A 24,196-nucleotide genomic window follows, 5' to 3' on the forward strand; every position below is an offset into this window, starting at 1 on the left:
ATGCTGTCAACCCTGCATATGAAGATGGAGGAACTTGTGTAAAACTCTCTGGGCCATAATTGAACTGGGCTCTTGTCTCCAACTAATATGGGAAAAGGCATTAAAGTTGAGCCACATGGTTTGGTAACTGGGGATTATTTTCAGTGAGTTCTAGATCCTCATCCTCCATCTCCCCCTCCACCGCCCCCTGAGCTATGTCGAATTATTTGATTTAAATACTTGCGTAACATTTTGGTTTCAAGAAATCACAAACTAGTATAGTCTTATTTGGGCGTGTAATGAAACTAGACTAATAGTGTTATTTGCAAAGATAGATGTAGGAAGAAATGTAAGATTCACTTAGGAAGATAAAACTGGAGCTTGCACTTTTGGGGAGGAAGGATAGCTCAGGGGAAACACGTTTGTCTTAGAAGCAAGACAATCCAGCGCAACACCGGTTTGCATCCCGATTCCGTGCTTAGAGACCACTCGCTGGTATTAAGTACGTTATAAAAGAACAATTATAATTATTGGAATGAGATTTAATATGTAAATGTTTTGTAAATACGGCACCCTGATATGCGTTGTAAACATGTATGAGTCTTTGTGAAGCATCCATAGGTTTTTGTCTAGAATATGAACTAATGAATTTGTTGTCTTGCATTTTTTCTTTTTTTTTTTTTAGTATCTCCATTTGCCATGATAGCATATCTTTCCCTTGATAATTCATTGACGTCAACAAGTCTTCCCTCGGTGTCTATCTGTATCGGCTTTACAAGAGCATTTAGAACGGTAATTGACATCATAAATGGCATGTTTGTTTTTCTTGGCTAATAATTTGTGTTTTTGTATGAGGTATAAATTAAAAACTAAAATGTTATGCATGTTAATTATTCAATGTATTGTTTTTGTTCCATCAGATAACTAGTTTGGGTAATTAATTTCATGTTTATTATCCTGTTGTGTTTCCCATTGATGAAACAAACCTATGTATTTCAATTCATCAAAGTCTAGGCTACACTAGATAATATTCAATATCTTTCATGTATGGTCCATTGTTCTTTGCATCACGGGTCCTTGCCACATTTTGGTCTAGTATGGTTACAAGGGCTGGATACCTCCCGAAGATAGCAGATGATGGGTCTTTGGGTGGTATGAGGAGAATCCCCTGGTCACTCTTGCTTGGTTCCCTGGCTGATTGGCAGGAGGCAGCCACATAGTGCTAATTTAGGACAGGCTCCCTTTAGGGGATAAGGGAGACATATGTTTTTAGCACCCGCTGAATCTGGGGACTCTGCCGCTGATATTCCTTTAAGAAAGCAGAATCCTACTTTCCAAGCAATCAGACACGGCCAAACCAGCGTTCTGCATTGTAATAATGAAAGTGACTGGAATCAGTCTGATACTGTTTTCAAAAGCCCCTCGGAATACCAAAACCATAACAAAGACTTGGAGTTGTCCTCACATCACAGAGCAAGCACTTGCAATAGTTATATGTTGCAACTTCATTATTCACTTGCAGCATTCCCAGTTAGGAGTGATGCAATCTTACTGAAGCATTGTTCCCCAGTCAAATGAAACAGAATTACAATTCCATGTACCCCCATAGGCACTAGCTTCAGAAGCATTGTTTAAACAACTCCATCTCCAAAGATTAACAGGCAGAGAAACTGTGCACAGTTCCTTCAGGTGCTTGCAGCCCAAGGGGAGGGGAAATAAAATCCAAAATGATGGACCAGCTAATTTAGGACTTGGTCCAACCTCCCAGTGCCAAAGTCTGCCCAGCTGAGTGTATAAACTCGAGGCAGTTACAATGCCCACATTTTCTATCCGAGTTGCAAGCCCTAACAAGGAGCCTGAAGGAGTATAAAAACTCACAGCCCCGGTGTTTCAGGGAGAGTGTTTGGAGAAGGAGAGTTCAGAGATGCCTGGATGAAGGAGCGGGACAAAGGTGAGCAGAAATTAAAGGGAGAATCTAGCTCAGAAGGCAAATAGTGAGAGATGGCCAGAGCTAGAGAATATCCAGAGCTTGGAGAGAGTTGATTATCAGGAGGGGGAGATAAGTGAACATCATGATCTGGATGGTGGAAATAGTCTTGTCCAAAAGGGTGAAGGTGATAAAACAAGAAGGTGCATGGAGGCGTAGGATGATTTGCTGGTTCAGAACGTGCTGTTTGTGCAGAGCAGCTTCCCTTTGGAGGTAGCTGAACATTGCATGAAAATTCAATGTCCTATGACGATTCCTCATCCTTTAACAATGAAACAAAAACATACATGTAGTTCAATTTCCCCCACACCGCCCACCCAAGCCTGAAAATATAGATTGTCAGTACGCTTCTGTAACCAGGTATTGAACATATGGGCCCCATACACTCGGGGGGCGAGCATGCAATGGTAAAGTCTGTATGAAGGCAGTCTCCACATCATGACAGTAAGCAATGTCCTGTAGCCACCCTTGTACGCTGGGAGGACAGCCGCTTCACCAGGCCATGGCCACCTGCCAACAGGAAGGAGAGGTGTGTACAGAATGGTAAGGCCTACCCTCCCCATCCTCTTTTTCCAGATCGCGCAGGTAATTTTAACCACGTTTAGAGTGTTGGGTGTTGCCCGATTCTCCCCAAGGATCATCGCCTGCAGATGAGGGACCACTAGTGCCCTCTCCACCTGCACATGCAGCCTCACAAAATGCGTGGCGTACCAGTGCCCAAGGAAGTGTGCCTGCGCCGGCCAATAATAACGCTCGAGATCGGGTAGAGACAGGCCCCCTCTTGTTGCCTGCTGTATCAGTGTTGTGTAGGCCACTCTTGCTGGCCTCCCAGTCCATACCAGATCAAGGATAAGCCTGCGCAGTCGCTTAAAGAAGCTGCCTCGCAGCAATAGGGGCTTGTTGAGAAAGAGATAAAGAAATTTGGGGAGAATTATCATTTTAACAATTTAGCATCCACCATCTGGCCACTGCCTCCTGAAGTTTCTCGGTCGCCCTCCCATAACTATCGCCGAATAGTTCCTCCCGACTGCGAGATACCAACACCCCTAAGTAACGGACTCCAGTGGTTTACCACTTGAGGCCGAACTCGTCTCTGTACTCACCGGTACCTTCCGTAAGGGGGAATACCACAAACTTGCTATGATTAATTCTCAGACCTGATTGTCCTGCTGGTTGCTAATGTAGAGGGCCACGTTATCTGCATACAGAGATATGATCAACCTGTGCTGGCCGAGACTAAGCCCCTTCTGTATGTGTCACTCTTTGATGATTGATGCCAACGGTTCCATTGCCAAGGCAAATGGGAGCGGTGAGAGAGGGCATCCTTGTCTAGTCCACGTTCCCATCTCGAAGCCGACCAATCTCGCTCGCCCCACTATAATTTTCGCAGAGGGATTGCTGTATAAAGAGAGACCAATTTCATAAAGTAGGGGCCAAGTCCCAAAGCGAACAAGAAGGGCCTACCGGCTGAGGAAAAAGATTTCGGAGTCTGCAATTGCTTCGGTAGTGGACCGGGAGGGTAGAATAACATTTGATCCCAAACAAATGAACTCCATTTTCCTTGTTTTCTACAAGAATCTATATAGTACTGAGGCTGGTGTTACTGGTAGGGGTGAGGATTTTTTTGGCAATTTGAACCTACCTAAGGTTCAAGATACTGAACGTGATACTCTTGGAGATGCAATTACGGTGGATGAGATTAAGAATGCGATTTCTGGGCTGAATGTAGGTAAATCCCTGGGACCGGATGGTCTCCCGTGTGAGTTTTATAGGATACTTCCGAACTCGGCCTTGGCGCTTTTGAGAGACATGTTTATTTTAAGTAAACTAGAAGGGACATTGCCTAAAAGTACAAATCACGCGTCTATTTCAGTCTTTTTGAAAAAAGGTAAAGACAGTAATCTTCCGGCTAATTATCGTCTGATTAGTCTCATCAATACGGATAAGATTCTAGCCAAAGTTCTTGGTATGCGGCTGGAGCAGTTTCTACCAGCTTTGATTGATGAGGAACAATCGGGGTTCATGAAAAATCGAAGTACGTCCAGTAATATCAGGAAATTGTTAATTACCATGGAAATGGCGGACAGAATGGACTGTGATGCCGCTGTCCTTTCCCTTGATGCGGAGAAGGCCTTCGACAGGGTTAGTTGGGAATTCTTGTTTTCGGTATTGAGGAGGATGAATTTGGGTGAGGACTTCATTTCTTGGGTTGCACTTCTTTATGCAAATCCAACGGCCACTGTTAAGAATAATGGGGTGATGTCGGAACCCTTTTGTTTGCATCGAGGTACGCGTCAGGGTTGTCCTTTTTCTCCTTTGTTATTCATATTGGCGATTGAGCCTCTAGCAGTTTGCATCAAAAATGAACCGGATTTGCAAGGTGTTAATTGTTGGGGTGTTATGCAAAAAGCGTGGCTTTATGCGGATGACCTATTGTTGGTGCTGCAGAATTTGGAAGTGTCCCTGCCCTGTTTGATGAGGATTTTATCAGAATACCACGATTGTTCTGGATACATGATTAACTGTACGAAATCAGAAGTGTTACCCGTGTCTAACCGATGTGATAAGACTCTGGTTACAGGGCTGGGGTTTACCTGGTGTGATGGGCGATTACGCTATTTGGGGGTTTGGCTTACACATCCTGTCGCGCTTATGGCTGATGAAAACATGAATGTCGTACTTCAGGATTGCAAGGTGGATTTGGAAAGATGGTCACTGCTTAATCTGTCGCTGTGGGGTAAATAATGGCCTGAAAATGAATTTGACTCCAAGAATTAACTTTGTATCGAGCATGATGCCGTTGAAAATTAAGAGTGGTCACTGGAAAGATTTGGATCGTCTGATTCAGGAGTTCTTGTGGGACAGAAAACCTCCGAGGCTCAGTCTTTGGAAATTACAGCTTCCAGTTCATTTAGGTGGTTTAGGTGTTCCAAATTTTAGGGCATATCATTTGGCCTTTTCAGCTCGTTCATTTGTACCATTTTTGCAAAATGGGCTGGATACCTGGGCGGTTTCTGAGTCAGGTGCATATGGGCCGCTGGGCCCGGAGGCATTGTTGACCACTAATACGAAGATTCTTGGTGGTAATCTTTTGACTACGTCTTTTTTACGCAGTTCATGGGCGGAAGTCTTGTCATTGTTGGGACGTGACTCATTTAAGTGCAGAAGTGCCTCGATCTGGCTGAATCCTAGGATTAGAGATAATTTGAGGACAGTGGTTTGGCCTGAATGGTTTTTGATGGATATTAAACTGGTTTCTGACTTGGGGGAATGAAGGTTGGTGGTTGACTGCTGTTGAGATGAGAGAGAGATGGAATTTTGTTGGACTATTGGACTCTGCATATAGACGTCTGAAGAGGGCAGTAGGTGAGGTAGACTGAGCTGTTTCTTGGGATGCGAAGGCCTTTCTGACTGAATCAGATGGGAAAGGTGGTGGTTTAGCCAGTAGATTGTACAAGCTATTTGTGTCAAATTGTCGGAAGAATAATGATTTGCGGAGAGTTTTGAGTGAGAGGATAGGGTCTGAAATAGATATTGATGCATGGCAGAATATGTGTAGCAATGTCTCTCTATGTTCACTGAACTTGAGTGAGAGAACCCGCCAAGTCAAGATTCTGAATCGAGTGTACTGGTGCCCTGAGAGACTACATATAAGAGGTATGTCAGATAATGCAGATTGTTGGGGTTGTATTCAGGAGGTAGGATCACTAGAACACATGTTATGGAGCTGTGTGAGGGTCAGAGATTTTTGGAACAAAGTCTGTGAGGTGTGTGGAAGAATTATTGGTGGAGGATCTGTTTTGGATTTTAGGACGGTAGTCCTGTGTGATGATTCAGGGTTGGATGATGTTTGCTCAGCCGTGAAAAAGTGGATCTATAGGGCATTCATTGTGGCCAAGAGATTGATTCTCCGTGGATGGATGGTAGGGTCCCTCCGTCCTACGAGGAATGGATCCAAGAAATGCACAATTTGTCAAGGACAGAAAAATTGATTTACAAACTGAAAGGTAAATTGTCTGCATATGAGAAGATTTGGAATGTGTTCAATGATTTATTTTAGTTTCCTATCGATTTTTTTTCATTCATTTCTGTACAATAGTTTGATGAATTTTTTGATTTCTGCATTTATTTATATATTATAAATAAATGAATATAAAAAAAAGAAAGGCCATTTGACTGATTCAAAGGCCTTCTCAGCATCTAAAAACACAGCAATCGCATGAGATGTGCGGTCAAGTGCCTGTATTACCCTGAAGAGGCGACGGAGGCCAAATGTCGTACTCCTCCCGGGAATAAATCCCGCCTGTTCAGCCAAAACCAATCCAGGCATTAGCAGGAGCAGCCGGTTTGCAAGGATTTTTACAAATATTTTATTTTTGACGTTAATCAGGGAGATTGGCCTATAGGAGGCACAATCTTCGGAAGGTTTCCCCTGTTTATGTATCAGCACTATATTGGCCTCACGCTACTTTGGGGGGAGCAATCCAGTTTCAACGAGGGGGGAGTACCAGAGCCAGGATAGTGGCATATGCCTTGTAGAACTCAAAGCCGTCGGGCCCCGGTGACTTCAACCCCGGGAGTTCCAGGGATATTATCCACTTGAGAGGTTTGAGAAGATGTGCCTCCACCCAGTATAGTTCCACCTCATCTAGGTAGCATCGTAGTGCCTCTGAATCCTGCACATTTCTGGATCTATATAATTACCCATAGAAGGACTGAAACACTGCTGCATTACCCTCCTCGGAGCACACTGGATTACCCTGGGGGTCCTTCAAGCAATCCACATGTGGGGGCTTTTTATCGGCAGCTATTAGTCATGCGAAAAGTGCCCCCGGCTTCTGCCCCTCACCATATTGGTGTATTTGGTGGCCCGGGCCAGGAACCCAGTCTGCGTAAGGGGACTGGAGTTTGAAGTCTCTGCATACTCTATTTCTAGCTCTTTGATCCTGGTGATGCACCAGAGAATACCAGTCCACAGGAGTATTTGACACTCGCCCCATTCGAGCCCGCCCTCGCGGGACACTATTAGATAATCGAGCCTGGAGCTGGAACTGTGGACCCAGGAGTGGTATGTATAGTCCGATCCCCTCTGTTGATGTCTCCAAGCGTCAATAAGATTGTATGTTTTACATATTTCTTGTACCCGTAGGCTTTCCTTGGGCACACATCCCTGTCCCACCCCAGTCCTATCCTGGAGGGGGTTCAGCACAGTGTTCAAGTCCCCACCCATACCATAGTGGCACCCTGACATCCAGCTAAGTGCACCATGACCCAGTCAAGTGCATTCGGACTGTCCACGTTGGGACCATAGGAGTTCACCAAGGCCACTGATACACCCTCGAGGACCCCGTACACCAGAAGAGCCCGCCCATCATCTCTTGCTGTCGAGATCAGGTGAAACTTGATGCCTCTGATGGTCAGGATGGTGACCGCTCTTTCATAAGAGGAGTAGGCGGAGAAATATCTGTGACACCTCCAGTTGGCGCCCCACTTGTTCTCGGAAGAGGGGTTAAGGTGGGTTTCTTGGATAAAGGCCACATCAATCTGGTGCCTTCTAAGGTACTGCGCAACCTTCCAGGTCTTGCCGGGGCTATCCTCCCCCCATATATTCCATGTTGCTACCCGGGACACCAGTGATCCCCAAAGTTTGTAAGCATTGGGGGGTAGCCGCCCAGCCCCTTTTTTCATTATTCTGAACAAGATCCAACTGCACCATAGGATATAGTGGTGAGACGGTCTGACGAAAATCAAACTCCTGACAACCTGACCAAACCCAAACCCCCCGGCTCCTCCAATTGGCCTTCCATTCCCTCCCCACCCCAGTACCCCAACCCGCTCGTTGGTCCCTCACCTTCTCTCCCCCCCCCCCCCCCCCACCAGCAACCAAAGCTTTGCTGTGCTTGGGTCGCTCCGCCACCAATAGCTGGTACATGAACAAACTGAGGCAGACAAGCTTTAAGATTAAGGTGCCAATAGTCATTGCGCTACTATTCATACAGCCCTCCTCTCTTCCAAGTGATCGGAGTCTCCTCATCCCGGATTTCTCTGGTCCCCCTGGCCCTGTCCTCTATCGTCCTCTTGGGGTCTTGGGTTGTTGCGGGGGGAGTGCCTGTCACTCATCATTTTGTGTATTTTGAACCCCCTCACGCACCCAAATAGCCTGATTCCCCTCCCAACCCTCGCTTTACCCATTTCCTGGTGCCTTTCCTCCCTCCCGCCTCCCGACCCGCCCACCCTGTCCTGATTGGGTACTGTGATTGTGTTCTCTGGGTCTAGCGACCCGCTGATACTGCCGAGGCGCCTTTGACCAGTGCGCCTATACCGGTGAGTGTGTACCCATGTGCTCCTCTGAGGGCCATTTTGTGTATTTTGAACCCCCTCCCGCACCCACGTAGCCTGATTCCCCTCCCAACCCTCGCTTTAACCATTTCCTGGTGCCTTTCCTCCCTCCCGCCGGCCGACCCGCCCACCCCACCCTGCCCTGATAGGGTACTACGACCATACTTCCCAAGCCATTAGCGACCCTCCCAGAGCAAAGGACAGCTCCAACAAGACGGATCCAGGTCGTATCTGCAGGAGAAGCAAGAAGCCGCCAACAAGTAAGTGTGGCAAGGGCGGGGACAGAAGCAATTACTTCTCGCCATACTACCCTACCACTCAACCTTCAACATTTCAGATGTGTGCCCAATAGCCTCTCTGTGAAAGTTGAACTTCGAAGTGTGCCCAATAGCCCCTCTATGAATTTAGAAGTGTGCCCAATAGCCTCTCTGTCGAAAGTTGTATTTAGAAGTGTGCCCTGTACCACCTCTGTGCAAAGTTGAATTTAGAAGTGTACGCAATAGCATCCCTGTGAAAGTTGAATCTAGAAGTGTGCCCAATAGCCTCTCTGTGACAGCTGATTTTAGAAGTGCGACCAATAGCCTCTCTGTCGAAAGTTGAATTTAGAAGTGTGCTCAATTGACTCTATGTGAAACTCAAATTCAGAGTGCATTTAGAAGTTGAATTTAGAAGTGCGCCCAATAGCCGCTCTGTGAAAGTTGAATTTAAAAGTGCACCCAATAGACTCAGTGAAAGTTGAATTTAGAAGTGCACTAGAAGTTGAACTTAGAAGTGTGCCCAATAACCTCTGTGAATCTAGAAGTATCCCAACTGCCCCTGTGTGAAAGTTGAATTGGAAATGTGCCCAATATTAACCTAATACCGTGCCTGGTTGAATCGACTAATATCCCTAACAACCTTTGTGTACAAAGTTGATTTTAGAATCATGCCTTATACCCGCCCTGTATAAAGACGAATTGAGAGAAGTGTGCCTAATAGTCTAATATCCCCTCTACACAAAAACTGAATCTACAGATAGACCTAATAACATCTCTATATAAAATTAAATCTAGAGGTAGGCCTAATATCATCTCAGTGTACAGTGAATTTAGAACTGCACCCAATAGTCTAATATCCCCTCTATACAAAATTGAATCTAGAAGTAGACCTAATACCATCTCTATGTGCAGTTGTATTTAGAAGTGTACCTAATAGCCTAATATCATCTCTGTGTACAGTCGAATCTAGAAGTGTACCTAATAGCCCAATATCACATTTATGTACAGTCGAACCTAGAAGCGCACCTAATAGTCTAATATAATCCCTGTGCAAATTGAATTTAGAAGTGTGCCTAAAGCGTGCCCCCACTGAGTTTAGAACTACAATTAGAAAGCCCTCCTAAAATCCACCTAAAAGCTTGTACCAAGCATGAGTACACCACTCCACCAGAGTTTGTCGGAAATGACCGCCGTGGACCGCTCCCACCCCCCGATCTGCCTTCCCTCCCGTCCCCCCCTGCCCAAATCATCCCACCCCCCCTTCGCATTCCCTACCATTCCCCTCTCCAAACACCAAGCCAGAGGGGCATGATGGCGAGCCAACCACCCCTCCCCCGAACACCACCACAGACCAGCCAATGTTGACCACGCCCGCTCCCCTCACTATCATAACAGGCACACCCCGCCCTGCAATCATCAACCCCCTGCCTTGCCCACAAACCCCCGCCACCTTCCTCCCCGACCGTACCTTTTCCCCCTCCCTAAAAACTGCATGCCTAGCACTAGCAAGAACCGAAGCTGCAACCCTCTCCTTCTGACCCTCCCTACCCTCTCTCACACCCCAATCGCTACAAAGAAACTAAAGAGGAAACGTACCTGGTCCCCCTCAATCTCTCAGCACTCCTCACCTCCCCTGTCTCAACCCACCACCACATTCCCGCAATCACCTTCTTTCCCCGTGGCTTCACCCTTCCTAAAACCCCTCTCCCTGGATTTCTCATCAACTGCAACTGAAACTCCTAACCGCCCACACCCCACCTTCAAACCCCCCCGAACCAAACCCGATCATCCTAACACACGCAGCCACCCAATCCCGCCCGAAGCCAGCCAATTTTACTGCTCGCCCACTATTCCAATCGAGCATCACCCACCCTATAGTCTCCACTCTCTCCGCCACCACCCCCTTCCGCTCCAGCTCCGAGACCTACCTCGGCTGCCGATGTGAATTGCATCCTATTTAATGCCCGATCCGTAGCAAAAAACAGACACTGCATCTTTGACCTCCTCGCCTCTGACAAACCAGACCTGGTTTTCATCACTGAAACTTGGTTCTCTGACTACCTCGCCCCAATCGCTAATGAAGCCTTCCCCCCAGACTACTCCCTCACCCCACTGAACCGTCCCCCCAGAGGAGGGGGACTTGCATTCGTCTTCAAGTCTCTCTTCCACGCCTCAGTCATCGACAACCAACCTTCCATTCCTTCTTGCGAATCGCTCCTCGTTAAACTATCCCTCTACCCGTCGCTCTCACACAGCTTCCTAATAATCTAGAGGCCCCCTGGCTACGATAGACAATTTGCAAACAACCTCTGCGACTCTTGCCACCCTTCAACTAAACCATCCCAACCTCACCCTTCTTGGAGACTTCAACATATGGCTCGACGTCCCCACCAACCCTATGACACACTCTCTGGTTGACGGTTTGGACGCAATTAACCTCCAACCCCACATAAACGGCCCGACTCACTATAAAGGACACACTCTTGATGCCATTTTTAGCTCCAACACCCTGATTCATTTAAAGCCCCCCACCCCTATCCTCTGGTCCGATCACTTAATTCTCTCTTTTGCCATTCACTCACCCGACCCCCTTCCCGTACTCGAATCTGAACCTCCGAATCTACTCAAATGATGGAAAAAACTAATAATCGTCCCGGACCTACCTGACGCACTCCTCCAGTCTCCACCACCTACCTGCCAACTCAACAAACAACCCCTGACGCCTTTGACTCATGGCTCAACGCACCTCTGATGCGGTTCACACCCCCTTGCAAACCATCAACCCGCTGTGGCCTCTTCCCCAGATGGTTCACTCCTGAGTTGAAGATCACTAAACAACTATATAAATACCTAGAACGCAAATGGCAGAAAGACAAAACCCAGGAGAGCAGGGCCACCTTGGCCCGACACCTTTATCAGTACAAGGCTAAAATCCAGGAAGAAGAAAAGAGCCCACTACAACTCCCGAATCCTAAACTGCAAAAACCCAAGCAAAGAACTCCACAAAATAATCTCCGAATTCACTAATCCGGCATGCAACGTGACGGTCCCGACCGCCTCACAATCGCTGTGCGACTCATTTTCCCTCCACTTTTACACCATGGCTCTCGAAAGAACAAACACCCTAGCCACCAAACTGGCTCTCTTACATCCATCAAGCACTTCTCCCCCCATACCGGCCAGCCCGCCAGCTGCGACCACTATGCAACCAACCTTCGAATCCTTTAGTCCAATATCACCAGAGCAATTTCACAAACTTTTATCTGCCCGCAAACCATCTGGCTCGCCGCTGGACCCTTGCCCAGCCACAACCCTCAAAGAAATTTTCGCCTCCACCTGCGCAGGAGAGCACACAAGATCCATCATAAATGCCTCCCTTTCCTCTGGTATCTTTCCTGACGCATTCAAAACAGTTCATGTCAAACCTCTAATTAAAAAACCTTCGCTCGACCCTGTCGAGCACAAAAATTACCGCCCCATCTCAAACACCAGATTCCTTGCCAAACTCCTTGACCGAACCGCCTACTCCCAACTAAATGCCTTTGTCGAAGCCAACAATCTCCTAGACCGCGCTCAATCGGGTTTCTGAGCCCGTCACGGAACTGAAACTGCCCTAACCTCAATTTGGGATGACCTTAAAATGACGGCAGACTCCGCGGGATGCGCAGCACTAATCCTTCTTGACCTATCCGCCACCTTTGACACAATCAATCCTCCTAAACCGCCTCCACTCCCTAGGAATTCGTGGAGCCGCTTTTAAATGGATAGCTCCAGCCCTCAAAGATCGGTACCAAATAACGATAATCTCCACCTATTCCTGTCAAGCCTGACCAGTCGACACGGGAGTCCCACAAGGAGCATGCCTATCTGCTCTCCTGTTCATTCTCTTCTTGATCACCCTCCCACCAATCATTCGTTTGCACAACATCCTGTGCTACAACTACGCCGACGACACTCGACTAATTCTAAAACTCCTGAACTCAAAACCCAACTCCCGACCTGGCCTCCTGCCTCCTTGACATAGAACTCTGGATGTCCCAAAGCCACCTCTTGTTAAACCCCTCCAAAACGGAAATCATGTTATGTGGCAACTCCGAACTTCTTCTGCACCCACCAGCCTGGCCATCCGCCATGGGCAACTCACCGACCCCCTCCAACTCAGTGAAAAATCTTGGATGCACCCTTGACTCTGATCTAACACTCTTGCGCCAAGTCAACAATGTCTCAAAGTCCTGCCACTACCACCTTAAAACCCTTAGGCGCATCTTTCCATATCTCTCCTTTCCCAACAGACTCTCCGTGGTCCAATCAATCGTTATATCAAGACTGGACTACGCAAATCAAGACTGGACTACGCAAACCCCCTATACCTCGGAATCCACGCGTACCAGCTGAATAAACTCCAAAGGGCACAAAATGCGGCAGCCAAATTGCTACTTGTGCTCGGCCCATGAGACCACATCTCCCCAGCCCTTAAGACGCTGCACTGGCTTCCAATAGCCCAAAGGGTGACTTTCAAAACCTTGTGCATCTCCCATCGAGCACTGCATAAAACCGGACCTCAATATCTTCAAGACAAGCTAAAACCCTATCACCACCCACTCACCCTAAAATCAAGCTCAGCCGGCCTCCTAGTCATACCGAAGACAAACTCAATCAGGTTAGGTGGTTCATCATTCTCAGCCTTAGCCCCCACCCTATGGAACTCACTCCCACCCCACATCTGCCCAACTGAGGATTTAACGTCTTTCCGCAAACTGGTGAAAACCTGGCTCTTACCCTAAAGCCAACCCGACTAAAACTAACCAACAGCAGCTCAACGACACCAACCCATCAAACCACCTGATATGAGAAATTGACAGCAAATAACCCCTAAAATAAACTAGAAGGACAAACGGAATTAAACGAATAAAGTAGATCAAAGCAGTGAAATGGTTAATAAGAGTAAATCATACGGAAACAGTAAAGCGATTTAAACTCCTGAAATTGACAGAATGCATGAGGAGTGAACAAAGTGAATGGCGTGGATGAATTAGTTAGAATGGATGAAACAGGTGGAACAAATGAATGCGCTGAGTGGAAGAATGCATGAGTGGAAGAACAGATTCCCAAGGGCCTAAACCTACCTGCGCCTTCAGACCATACCAATGGTATATAAGGCGCTATATAAATGCAAAATAACATAACATAACATCATGAAACGAGCTTGAATCCTCCGGCCATGTGAAGAATTGTGTTCCCTCCCCCCCCCTTGCTGAATTCTGAGTTTTGCTGGGAATAGCATAGAGTATTGAATGCTGTGATCTGTCATCTCTTGACGCCTGCGAAGGACTGTCGTGAGACCTACACCACCGCTGAGAAGTTTGGCTATATCTGGATTTTGTCCCCCTCGTACTGCAGATCTCCCTTCGTTCTAGCCAGACGCAGGATCATGTCCCAGTCTCTGTAATTGTGGAGACAAGCAATGATGGGGTGGGCGACTGCTCTGGGTATCGGCTGAGCCGCTGGTATATGGTGTGCCCTTTCCACCACGAACAGAGGGGACAACTTGGACCCCCTCGAAAAGCTCCTTGCATAGGGCTTCAACAAATTCCTCATTCTTGAACTGTTCATCTGTTTCTCTGACCCCCAACAGGCAAATATTATTTCTAAGGGCCCTGCCTTCCAAATCTTCATTTTTAGCCGTTACAGCTTTGAGGGATGACACTCTGGCAACAAGTGAGGCTGACCCATCTTCCAGTCAGGATACTCTTTACCTCGTCCAAGCGATCACCATGTTTGTACAGCCGATGTTGGAAGTAGGTCGACCTTGGAAGAGAGTGAGCCCAGTTTGGAGTTGAGTCCCCCAATGCCCGCCTTGAGGTCGAGCAGCATTTCCCTGATGTCTGCTTCTGGGATCATGGCGGCTCCCTCGGCCATCGCTTCTGCGGGTTCTGGTGTCTCCGCCTGATGCTGTGATCTGGATTTCTTGAAAGAGGTCCCCCCTCGAAGGTGAGTTTTCATTGGGTTTTATCAGCCTTGCCCATGTTGCGGGAGGGTCACCTCGGACCCGGGGGAGTTTGTCGAGGAATGCTTCGGCAGCCCGCCCGGCTTTGGTGTAGCTGTGGACCTTCACTGGGCTTGTCGCTGTATGTATTCATCCGGATTGCCTACCACTATGCCCACTCTGCGCTCTGATTGTGTGGTACGCTCCAGCGAGGCAAAGTAGAGTCCCTTCGGTGGGGCTCACGGGGTCCGTGAGCCTCCTGTTGACGCTGCGGCCCTAGGTGGCCAGGGAGGGGGGTGGGGAGACAGCCAGGCCCGTTGCACCGTGAGGCCGGGTATATCGCAGAGGCCCCACTTTCATCAACAAAGGTGCTTCTAACTTTTGGGTCCAACCACTATTCACATTGCCGCGTCTGTGCCGTCTTCCTGTGCGCCTGTCCACTCAGGTCTGCCCTGTCAACCAACCCCAGCATAGGGGCGGCCCCTGCTGCCCTCTGTGTCACACCACTTGGCACGCTTTCCAGGCACATTGAGGCATCACCTGGCTGAGTGCTCCCATTTCTGGGGCCCCTTTCTAGCTCCGACACAACCTGTCGCCCGGTTCGAGATTTTTCTAGATGGTGGGAGCAGGCTCCAAACTGCCTCTGCTCCCTAGCTGTGCAATATGGAGCTATGGAAGTGCTGTTGTCCCGTTAGGCGAAGGAAGCTTGCCCTTCTGCAGCACCACCAATATTGAGTCCTGTGACCCGCAAGGTGTGGCCCACTATCTGGTGCCTCCACCAGCCTGTCCGGGGATCCAAGATGGATTTTGGTCCATGGGGTGGGCTCACAACTGCCTCCGCCCTCAGGCAGTGTTCTGCTGCTCCCCGGGACTCCGGCCGGGTTACAGCCACTTCCCGCGGTGGAGGTGCCGTTTGGTGTTTCTCCAGGGGTGGGGGTTGAGTATGCGCCCCTGCGCCCCCCCCCCCTCAGCCCCTGCCGTTCACCTTCACTGCTTGGGTTGGCAGGCGGTCGTGATCCTTTATACCGGCCTCAGGGGCGGGCTCCGAACTGCCTCTCCTTGTGTGCCGGTCATGTATCTCCAGTGCTCTGCTTCCTCACTGCCGGCTTGGCTGTGTCGCCTTCTGGCTCTCCTCCCCACAGCCTCCAGTCGTGTCCCGTACAGGCGGGCAGTGCGAATTTCCTCGTGCCCCCACCCAGGCCGGACTCAGCACACCTTCTGCTGCTCGCCGGCTCCTCCTCACAACGGCTGCTTGGTCGGGTCTGCTATGCGGGCACCGAAGGTGTCACTGTCGCACCAGATTGCAAGGTGCAGGAAGTGGCCTCTAGCTGCACTCTATCGCGCCTTCTTGGAGGTTGGGCTGCCTCAGAAGCGGCTATTTTATCAGGATTTGTAGCAGCCTCACACAGAGACCGCCATCTTGGCCGGGCACTCTAGCACCACCCTGACGATTCCTCATCCTTTGTCTCTTGGGTTAGCTGGGGATGAGTGGGGCTTCGAATTGAACCAATGCTGTACTTGGAAAAAGTGGCTTCCCCAAACTGTATTATCTTCATTTGGAAATTGTTTAGAGCCACTATACCATGTGAAGGAGCTCCATTTATGTAAAAACCTGCAGGTTTCATGGTTCTAATGCATATGCATGAAATATGCTATGTGCTTTTTGTTGGAATCTGCACTTCTCTAGACTGCTCTGCCCCATTTCTCACATATACAAAAGGAAATCCTATTGATAGTGTGGCCCGAGGAAGGAAAGTTTTTCTGTCATACAAAAGGGAACCTCTGCCAGATGCTATCCAAGGAAGGAAAGGTTTATTTATTTTTGCATTTATTAAGCGCACTAAACCCGGAGGCATCAAGGCGCTGGGTCATGAAGTTCTACTGACCCCTGTCTTCCTTCCTTGCTTTCAAACCTTCTCAGAAGTGAAGGCCCAGGTGCGTCTGGAGTCTGCTTAAGTCACAGACCTGCTGAGCAGCTTAAACATACATTCAGTATTTTCGTCCAGTTTACCCGCACTGGTTCATCCCTCTGTCCTGTTTCTTAATTTTATTTCTGATATACTGATTGGTCATAGTTTTCTGGATGCATCATGATATCCTACTTATTGACATTGCGCACATATATTTAATTCAGACCTAACCTGTTTTGCCAATATGAGGGTAGCATCCTCCCCCAATCTGTATCTGCCCTCTGTTGTTTGATAAAATCTGTAGAGACACGGACTTGCATGCAACCCCTGGAATATCCCGGTAGAGATTTGAAAAGGTTTCTTATATCTCGGGTTGGTGCCATGTTTTCGGAGAGGCACAGTCCCATCATCGAAGCTGGGTCTTTGCTATCCAAGTCATGGCACCACATTGCCGAATCAAAAACACCACTCTCAGATGTCCGTTCCAGTTTTATTTTTTTGTTTTTTGCATACAATGAAACCACCCAACCGAGTATCCCCATCAGAAAAAGGAAACCCCTCATCAAACAAAGCAGTTTGATTACGCTGAGGAAAAAAGGGTAGTTTATCACATAAGCAAGATAGTGATTTTCATTACCTTATTTTATCAATATAGTACCGTCCCCTGCTTGGTCTGGTCAAGTTTATCATCTGTCAATTGCACATAATAGCTCCCTCCAGGCACTTGCTACGAGTCCCTCTAAACTCTACATCTCTGCAGTGCTTTATGGGCTCTGCCATTTTCTAATCTCAATCCCTTGAGGTCCTCCCAGCTTCCCTGTGCCAACAAACATGTCTACCCGTCTTAGACCTATATTGCATTTGTTTATTTAATTGTTTTTTAATCAAATGCTTAATACCCGAGTTCGGTTTTAAGCGCAGATCCTGGATTTAAACCTCTGTTGCTCTGCGTGGACTTGCGTCCCATGCCAGCACGTTGCCCCTGTGCTATCCTCCGTTCACAACTGTCCATGACTGTGCATATGTAAATGCTGCTTCCATGCTGTGAAACCAAACACTGCTCAAGCCATAAGAGGAGACCAAGGAGTATGAAGTCCTGGAAACTGGAGAACCCGGATACTTAATTTGTGTTAAAGACTTTCATTGAGGGCTATATTCCCTTCCCGGAAAGAACCTTGATAATCTATGAGCCTCAAAAGACTTTTTCGGACTTGAAGTTACCCTGCAATTTTAGTTAGCAATCCACCAGAAATATCCCGAAACGTTTCAATTGCGATTTGTCTGTCTCCCTTTATACATTTTTCCCTGTACTGCAATAGTTCCCAAATAAAACACTTGAAATATATTTTTTTCTGTTTTGTCTGGTCATTGCATCCTGGCCAGATACAAACCATGGTCTTTTAAGGAAGCCAGGCCATTCATAAGGTCTCTTTTAGAAATGTTGTTGTAGCTGTTTCCACCAAACAACAAAAAAACAAAAGTTTATTTTTCTGCCTTTCAAAAGTAAGCGTCTTGCCTTACTGTCAGGATCTTGTAGCTTAGCGAGGAGTAGAGAAATGATGTAGCTCTACCCAAAGCCACCTTGTAACCTAAAGTGAGACAGACCTTAAGGAAGCTTGACTGATGATGGGGGGGGGGGGAGGGGTGGTGGCCCAAAGGAGAAAAAACTCCCACTTTTATTTGCTTGCAGCAGATTATTTTCCGAGTGGAGCTTGCAGACGGTTCGTGGAAAGTTTGCAGATGTACTTTAGAATATGACATCAGGGTTTGCGAGGCAGCGAATTTGGGCCCATGGAGCAGAGTGACAGAGGTGAACCATTGGACCAAGGTAAGCGATCATTAATTCATCTTTTATATCGCGTCTTAACATCGTAGACTATTTTCTAAGCGCGGACCGGTATTCTAACCTGAGTTGCTCTGCATTGACTTGCTTCCAAGACAAACACATTGCCGCTGAGCTATCCTCCGATCCATCCCTTGTAAGATGCAAGGGAGAGGAAGGAAGGCAAACAAGAGGGGCCGAAGCCAGGATGGAAGCTGGGAGAGACGGAGATTTGGAAGGAACTGGACTTGTGCTATACTCCATAAGAATCTTATACAAGGGGAACAGTATACAAAGGGACGAGAGGAACAGCGTCTTTTCGCAATGAAACCTGAAGCAATTGCAACATGCCAACCACCAGTCAGATCGGAAGATATCAAGACCAGAAATACGTCACCAATTTGGAAAGTTCAAGGTACACAGACATTGTGCAAAATCTGGACAGTAACAGATTGTATCTTCAATTGCGTCACAAGAAAGACTGCCTTGCAAAGCAGTATCCCTTACATATGTTACAGAGACTGCCACCTTCCCACACTACATTCTCGACAAAGGGAACCTCTGCTTACTCATTCTATTTGACCTCTCTACAGTCTTTGATACTGTTGACTGTGAAGCCTTCCTTAGCACCCTCGCCACCTGCATTGGCTGTGACGGAGCAGTCATACAATGCCTCCAACAGACGCCAACTCATACACATGGGCCTCAACAGATGCCAGTGTTGTCCAGTAACTTTAAAAATTTCACACAGCTCTATTCTGTCCCTTAATCATCAACCACTACATGCACCCTCAGGGGGAACTCTGCCCCAACGCTTGCATCAGACGGAAATAAAGCTCAGTGTATTGTGAGGGGTCAGAAACGTGAGGCAGACAAGTTTGTGAAGATTTTTCAAAAGTTTTCTCACTTGAGTTTCAGTCTTCAACTGCTTTTTGTTCCCCATAATATTCTTTAAAGAAACATCATAAGAATTAATCACAAGACTGGATTGTGTAGAGGAATAAAGTTCTTTAGAGTCTAAATTGTTATTATTCAGACTTCCTTTCACTTTAACTTTGGGAGTTATGGGAGCTTCAAGCTTTATAAGTCTCCAGGGTTGTAAAAGGGGTTTTATTTCTCTCAATGCCTAAGGATGTATGATTGTTTTTACCCACATTAAGATGTTCAACTTGTGGAACAAGAAGTGTTTTTGTCAACACGCCATTACATACTGTGGCATTGATATGTCCTCCTTAAAGGAAGACAAATACTGCATCTCATTCCCCTGGGCACTTCCTGCTCCTAGGTGATCCTCCTGCAGAACACCACCCCCAAAATCTCTCTGCTTTACCATGGTTTGGGACCTCTCCTTCAAAGCCCACATCTGCAAGGACAAACAAACTACATATTACTAGCTGTACTCTTTCACAAAGTGAAGCCTGTGGGTTTACCCAGTTTGACTGAATAACAATGCTTTTATTGAGAATTTGACCGAATTCAGCCAATACAGTTTATTTGAAGCCCAAAATACTCAAAATGAGGAGCGGGGGTTGCGGGGTTGTCCCACACTCCTCATGCTCGGTATTTTGTGTTTCAAGGGTAGCAGGGTTGTTCCCCGATTCCTTGACATTGGAAGCAGGGGACAGAAAGGAAAAGAAAAGGAAAAAAAAATAAAGGCACCCTGCGGCATCAGATCAACTCACGTTGGAGGGACGGACCTGATGCCGCAGGGTAAAGGAGAAGCGGCGGCAGCCAGTGAAAAGGTATGTAGGGGGGGTGAATTTTAGTTTTTTAGGCAGTTTTGGGTTGTTTTACCAAAGTAGAATTGTAGCAAAATAGACTCCGGTCAATTGTGCAGCGATTCTTTCTACTTAATTAAAACAACCAAGGTCCAATCCAAGCCTGTTACCAACTCCCCTAAGTTTCAGAACAGTTGTCCAACCCAAAGTTATCTCCCACCTCAACAGAGTCTGCATCTTATTAGCAGGAGTCTTAGATTCCACCTTGACCACTCTGAAAGCAATCAAGCATCCTGCACCAAGCCTCATCATAGGACTAAGGCAATTCGACCACATCAGCTGTAGTGGCTACCCCTTCAAGCACAAATCGTCTTCAAGACAGCCTGGATGCCCAACAAAGCAGTCGCAACCAAAACACCACCATACCCGCCGTGAAACTCGCCATCTTTGGAGGACCATGCAGCACCAGAAGCCATGATATCACCAGACTGCAAACAAGGAACTGCAAGTGATACAAATCTAGAAAACTGTCCTCTTCCTGCTACACACCTTGTCTTTGAAACCAGTTGCCAACGTAGATTAGAGTAGGCCGCTCACTCAACACTTAAGGAAGGGCTTGAAGACCCTCCTATTCAAAGATGATCTCCCCAGTTGATCATCGCTCCACTCTACCATGGTGTATCTAAAATGGAGATCATTTAACATTAAGGAATTCAAAATCTGGCAACAAGACTGTCTGAACCCAATAAGAAAACCTATTGCATTTCGCCATCTTTAAAAGAGCTTCACTGGCTCCCAGTAGAGCAACACATCCAGTTAGTAATTCTCTACATTTTCAAAGCCATGGTAGATTGTGAACCTGAATACTTAAACTTGGTCACACACAATATCCCTGCCTGCCATGTAAGATCTTAATAGTTCACATTTTTCAGGCCATCCTAAACTGTAAGAAACACAGAAGTAAAACAATAATCTAGCTTCTCAACTTTTGAAACATCTGAAACTGTAGTTGAGACATCTCCCCAGCCTACAGCCGTTTTCGTTTTCTAACTTTATTTTAGTGCAGTGCTGCAGTGCAGAACATGCTTCCTTTAGAAAAAATCGTTCTGGGCTTATAGTACCCGCACATGCCGGTATTATACGAACAGCATATCTTAATATATTTACTCTCTGCATGATTGTCATTGAACAGTTCTTCGTTTACTTAAGTATTCTCAAAAAGGCTCCCATATGTCTTTAGGCTTGCAGCTCGGTGTAACAGGTGAAACATAGGCCTCCTCACATTCATTAACATATGTAATTTCTCCGATTCACATTCCAATGTCCGCAGCAGTTCCAGACTTCCATTTAAGCAATATGCATTTTTTGGCCACCAAGCATCCGAGGTTAAAAAGGCATCTCAATTTAACTGTAATCTTTCCTATGTCTCCAAATAAGTATTTTGGGAGTGACAGAGAAGGGTGGGGGGCACCCGTGCATTCCTACAAACTATTAGCAACCTCTTGCCAGAATTGGGCCACCCGAGGACAGTCCCAGTGCTTATGATGTGCTTCGGCCACTTCTGCATTGCATTTGATACAGCTACCGTCGCCATAGGGGCAAACCTAGCCATTGTTGCTGGAGTGTAGTGTAGCCTATTAAGTATCTTAAATTGAATGAGTCTGTGTCTAGCTTTGAGGGATACCTCCTTGGTCAGGCAACGCCACCGGATCTAATCAGTGTCGTCCAGTGGAGGACCCAAGTCTGTTTCCCATTTCTCTTTGGACTTCTGAGGTTGGTGCAGTGCTTCATGGCATTTCTTATATAATCTGGAAACCAGCCCTCTGGGGTTCCCACCATGCCCAGCATCTCGCAATCCTCAGGTTCATTCGGAAATGATAGCCAGCGCCTCCTAGTCGCTGCTCTTATTCTAGAATATTGAAGAATTTTAATGGAACTCCTGCCCAGCTTTTCAGAGAAGTCTGCATATGTGATGAAAGAGCCTTCCGGGAAGAGGTCATATAGTGTCACCCGGATCCCACCCCCTCTGAATAGCCTTATCATAAGTCGGGGGGAGTCCTGGACAATTCCAGAGCGGGATTGCCCCTACGTAGGGCTCAGTAGCACACAGTCGTTTAAATATCCTTGTCCAGGCATTCACGGTCGTGCGGACCGGATCAAATGTACAGGTGTCCGTATGCCGCTTAGCCAAAACTATTGTGCGTAGGCTAGCTGGGGACGCGCTATATAATTCCAAGCCTGTGTGTAGTCATCGATCATGTGGGGCATCCTCGTACCCAGCAAACTGCGCCTGTGCAACTTCATAGTACAACTCGAAGTCCGGGGCTTGAAGCCCTGCCTGCTCATCTGGTCTGGTCATGGCTTCCCATCCCATCCGCAGTGTTCCAGCACCCCATGTGCACCCCACTGCCAGTGAGCGCAGCTTATCCAAAAATGCGCGCCCCGGTCAAGCAGGTATATTAGTGAAGTATATAATAAGTTTGTGGACCACAATCATTTTTATAAGGGATAGCCTAACGTATAGCGAGATTGGGAGCCTAGTCCACACATTCAATTGGTCTCCCAGTGTTTGCATATGTTTTTCGTGGTTTTCAATTAATGAGTGGTGTTGGCGGGTACCAGTAACAACAAAAAGAGACACTGGGCTATTTTAATGACACAGTGGTTCTGCCCATAGCACATTCATGAAGTCAAAACCAAAGAACCAGTGTGTCTAATCTCCTTAAAACCTTTTCTCTCACTTCCTCTCTTAACCCTCTCTTATTTAGTCTCCCAGACCATGAACCAAATAGGTACTGGGTATCACTCGAATACAATCAATATAAAAAATATTTTTATTTCATTTAATACATGTCTGAGTTAACAATATTACACAGAAAAATACATGTATATCTAAAACACAATCTTTAACAACCCAGTGTGGTTAAAAAAACATTAAAAATACAATATAGACAATCATAAAATAATTCACATTGTTAATTTGAACCTTAAATAAGTCCCTTTGTATGGTTGATTCCTCCACAGTGGTCAACTGTCCACTATGAATGGATCAACCTTAAAGTGCTAGGTGCAAAAGTGCAAGTTGAACGATGGTGTCAAAAGATGTGGTGCAAAATCAGCGTTGGATTTTTACAGTTTTTTTCAAAGGACCTTTTTTCATCTGGGTACCTTTTTAAACCTTATTGTTTAAATAGTACAATGTCTCACTCCTTTCTTCTGAAAGGTATCTCATGATTAATAACTTCGGTCTTGCCACACCGTTAATAAATGACATTGTTCCATTCCCAACATGTTTCGTTCCACTGCAGCTATTTTGCTCTAAATATGAGAACTTCTTCAGGGGGACCAACGTAATCCCAGTACACACATAAAACACAGAACGTGAACCATTCAAATCCTAGTTAAAGATGTATTCTATAGGATAAACTTTGACGCCCTAATGTAACTCCTTGAGTCCCTTCTGGACAATTGGTTCACGGGTCAATTTTCTTTACTTCTTGAAATCGAAGAGAGGGTAGCTAAGCCCTACCGGGAGAGGGCGAGAGAAAAGGAAGAACAAGTAGCAATTACCACTTATATAGGTTTTAGCTACAGCATACTTCAAAAGCATTATATTATGCTTTCTCCTCACTTACCATGCGTTGGTTAAATTTATAGTCCTGCGCATGGGAATGTCCAGGTGTCCTTTGACTGGACCGCGCCCTGTAAAAAACACCATAGAGGCTTTGATATAGATGTGCCATATGTAACCATATAGCAACTTACTTTAACTGCCTAGAGCCGTCTGTTAATTCAGTCAACTCTCAAACCTTAGTTGAAATGTACAACAAATTGGTGCACGTGTGTGTGTGTGTATGTATGTGTGTGTATATGTATATGTATATATATATATATAATACTTCATCATGTTTTGCGCAAGCCCTAGACAGTAAATCACTAACGGTTGGCTAAATTAAAGCTCCCTACTTACTCACCAGCATGGTCTCTATGTAAACCGCATACTCTTGACTGCCTGTCTACCTTGTCCCGTTTGGATGCACTGCGTACTTCTAATGCCTTTCCCCTGGGCTATATTGTGTTTGTAAGTGGCGGCCTCCTGTCACAGGACCGCACGCGATCTGGACGGGACCCCGTGTCTACCGTCCTACGTTCCTCTGATCACAACCGTGTAAACCAATGCCGAACGCCGACATTCGCG

The 24,196-nt window shown here is 46.7% G+C and overlaps 1 protein-coding gene across 2 annotated transcripts in view; it reads left to right on the top strand.

Annotated features, from left to right (window-relative positions):
* Positions 1–24,196, top strand: part of PCNX4 (pecanex 4) — a 451,861-nt gene that overhangs the window by 212,647 nt on the left and 215,018 nt on the right. For both annotated transcript variants that reach the window (XM_069638903.1, XM_069638904.1), the window contains exon 5: positions 665–771. In XM_069638903.1, coding sequence (XP_069495004.1) covers positions 665–771 — 107 coding nt within the window. The remainder of the gene's footprint in view (positions 1–664; positions 772–24,196) is intronic.

Source organism: Ambystoma mexicanum, chromosome 14, assembly GCF_040938575.1.
Source record: "Ambystoma mexicanum isolate Mex_15411 chromosome 14, UKY_AmexF1_1, whole genome shotgun sequence".
Taxonomy (NCBI): Eukaryota; Metazoa; Chordata; class Amphibia; order Caudata; family Ambystomatidae; genus Ambystoma; species Ambystoma mexicanum.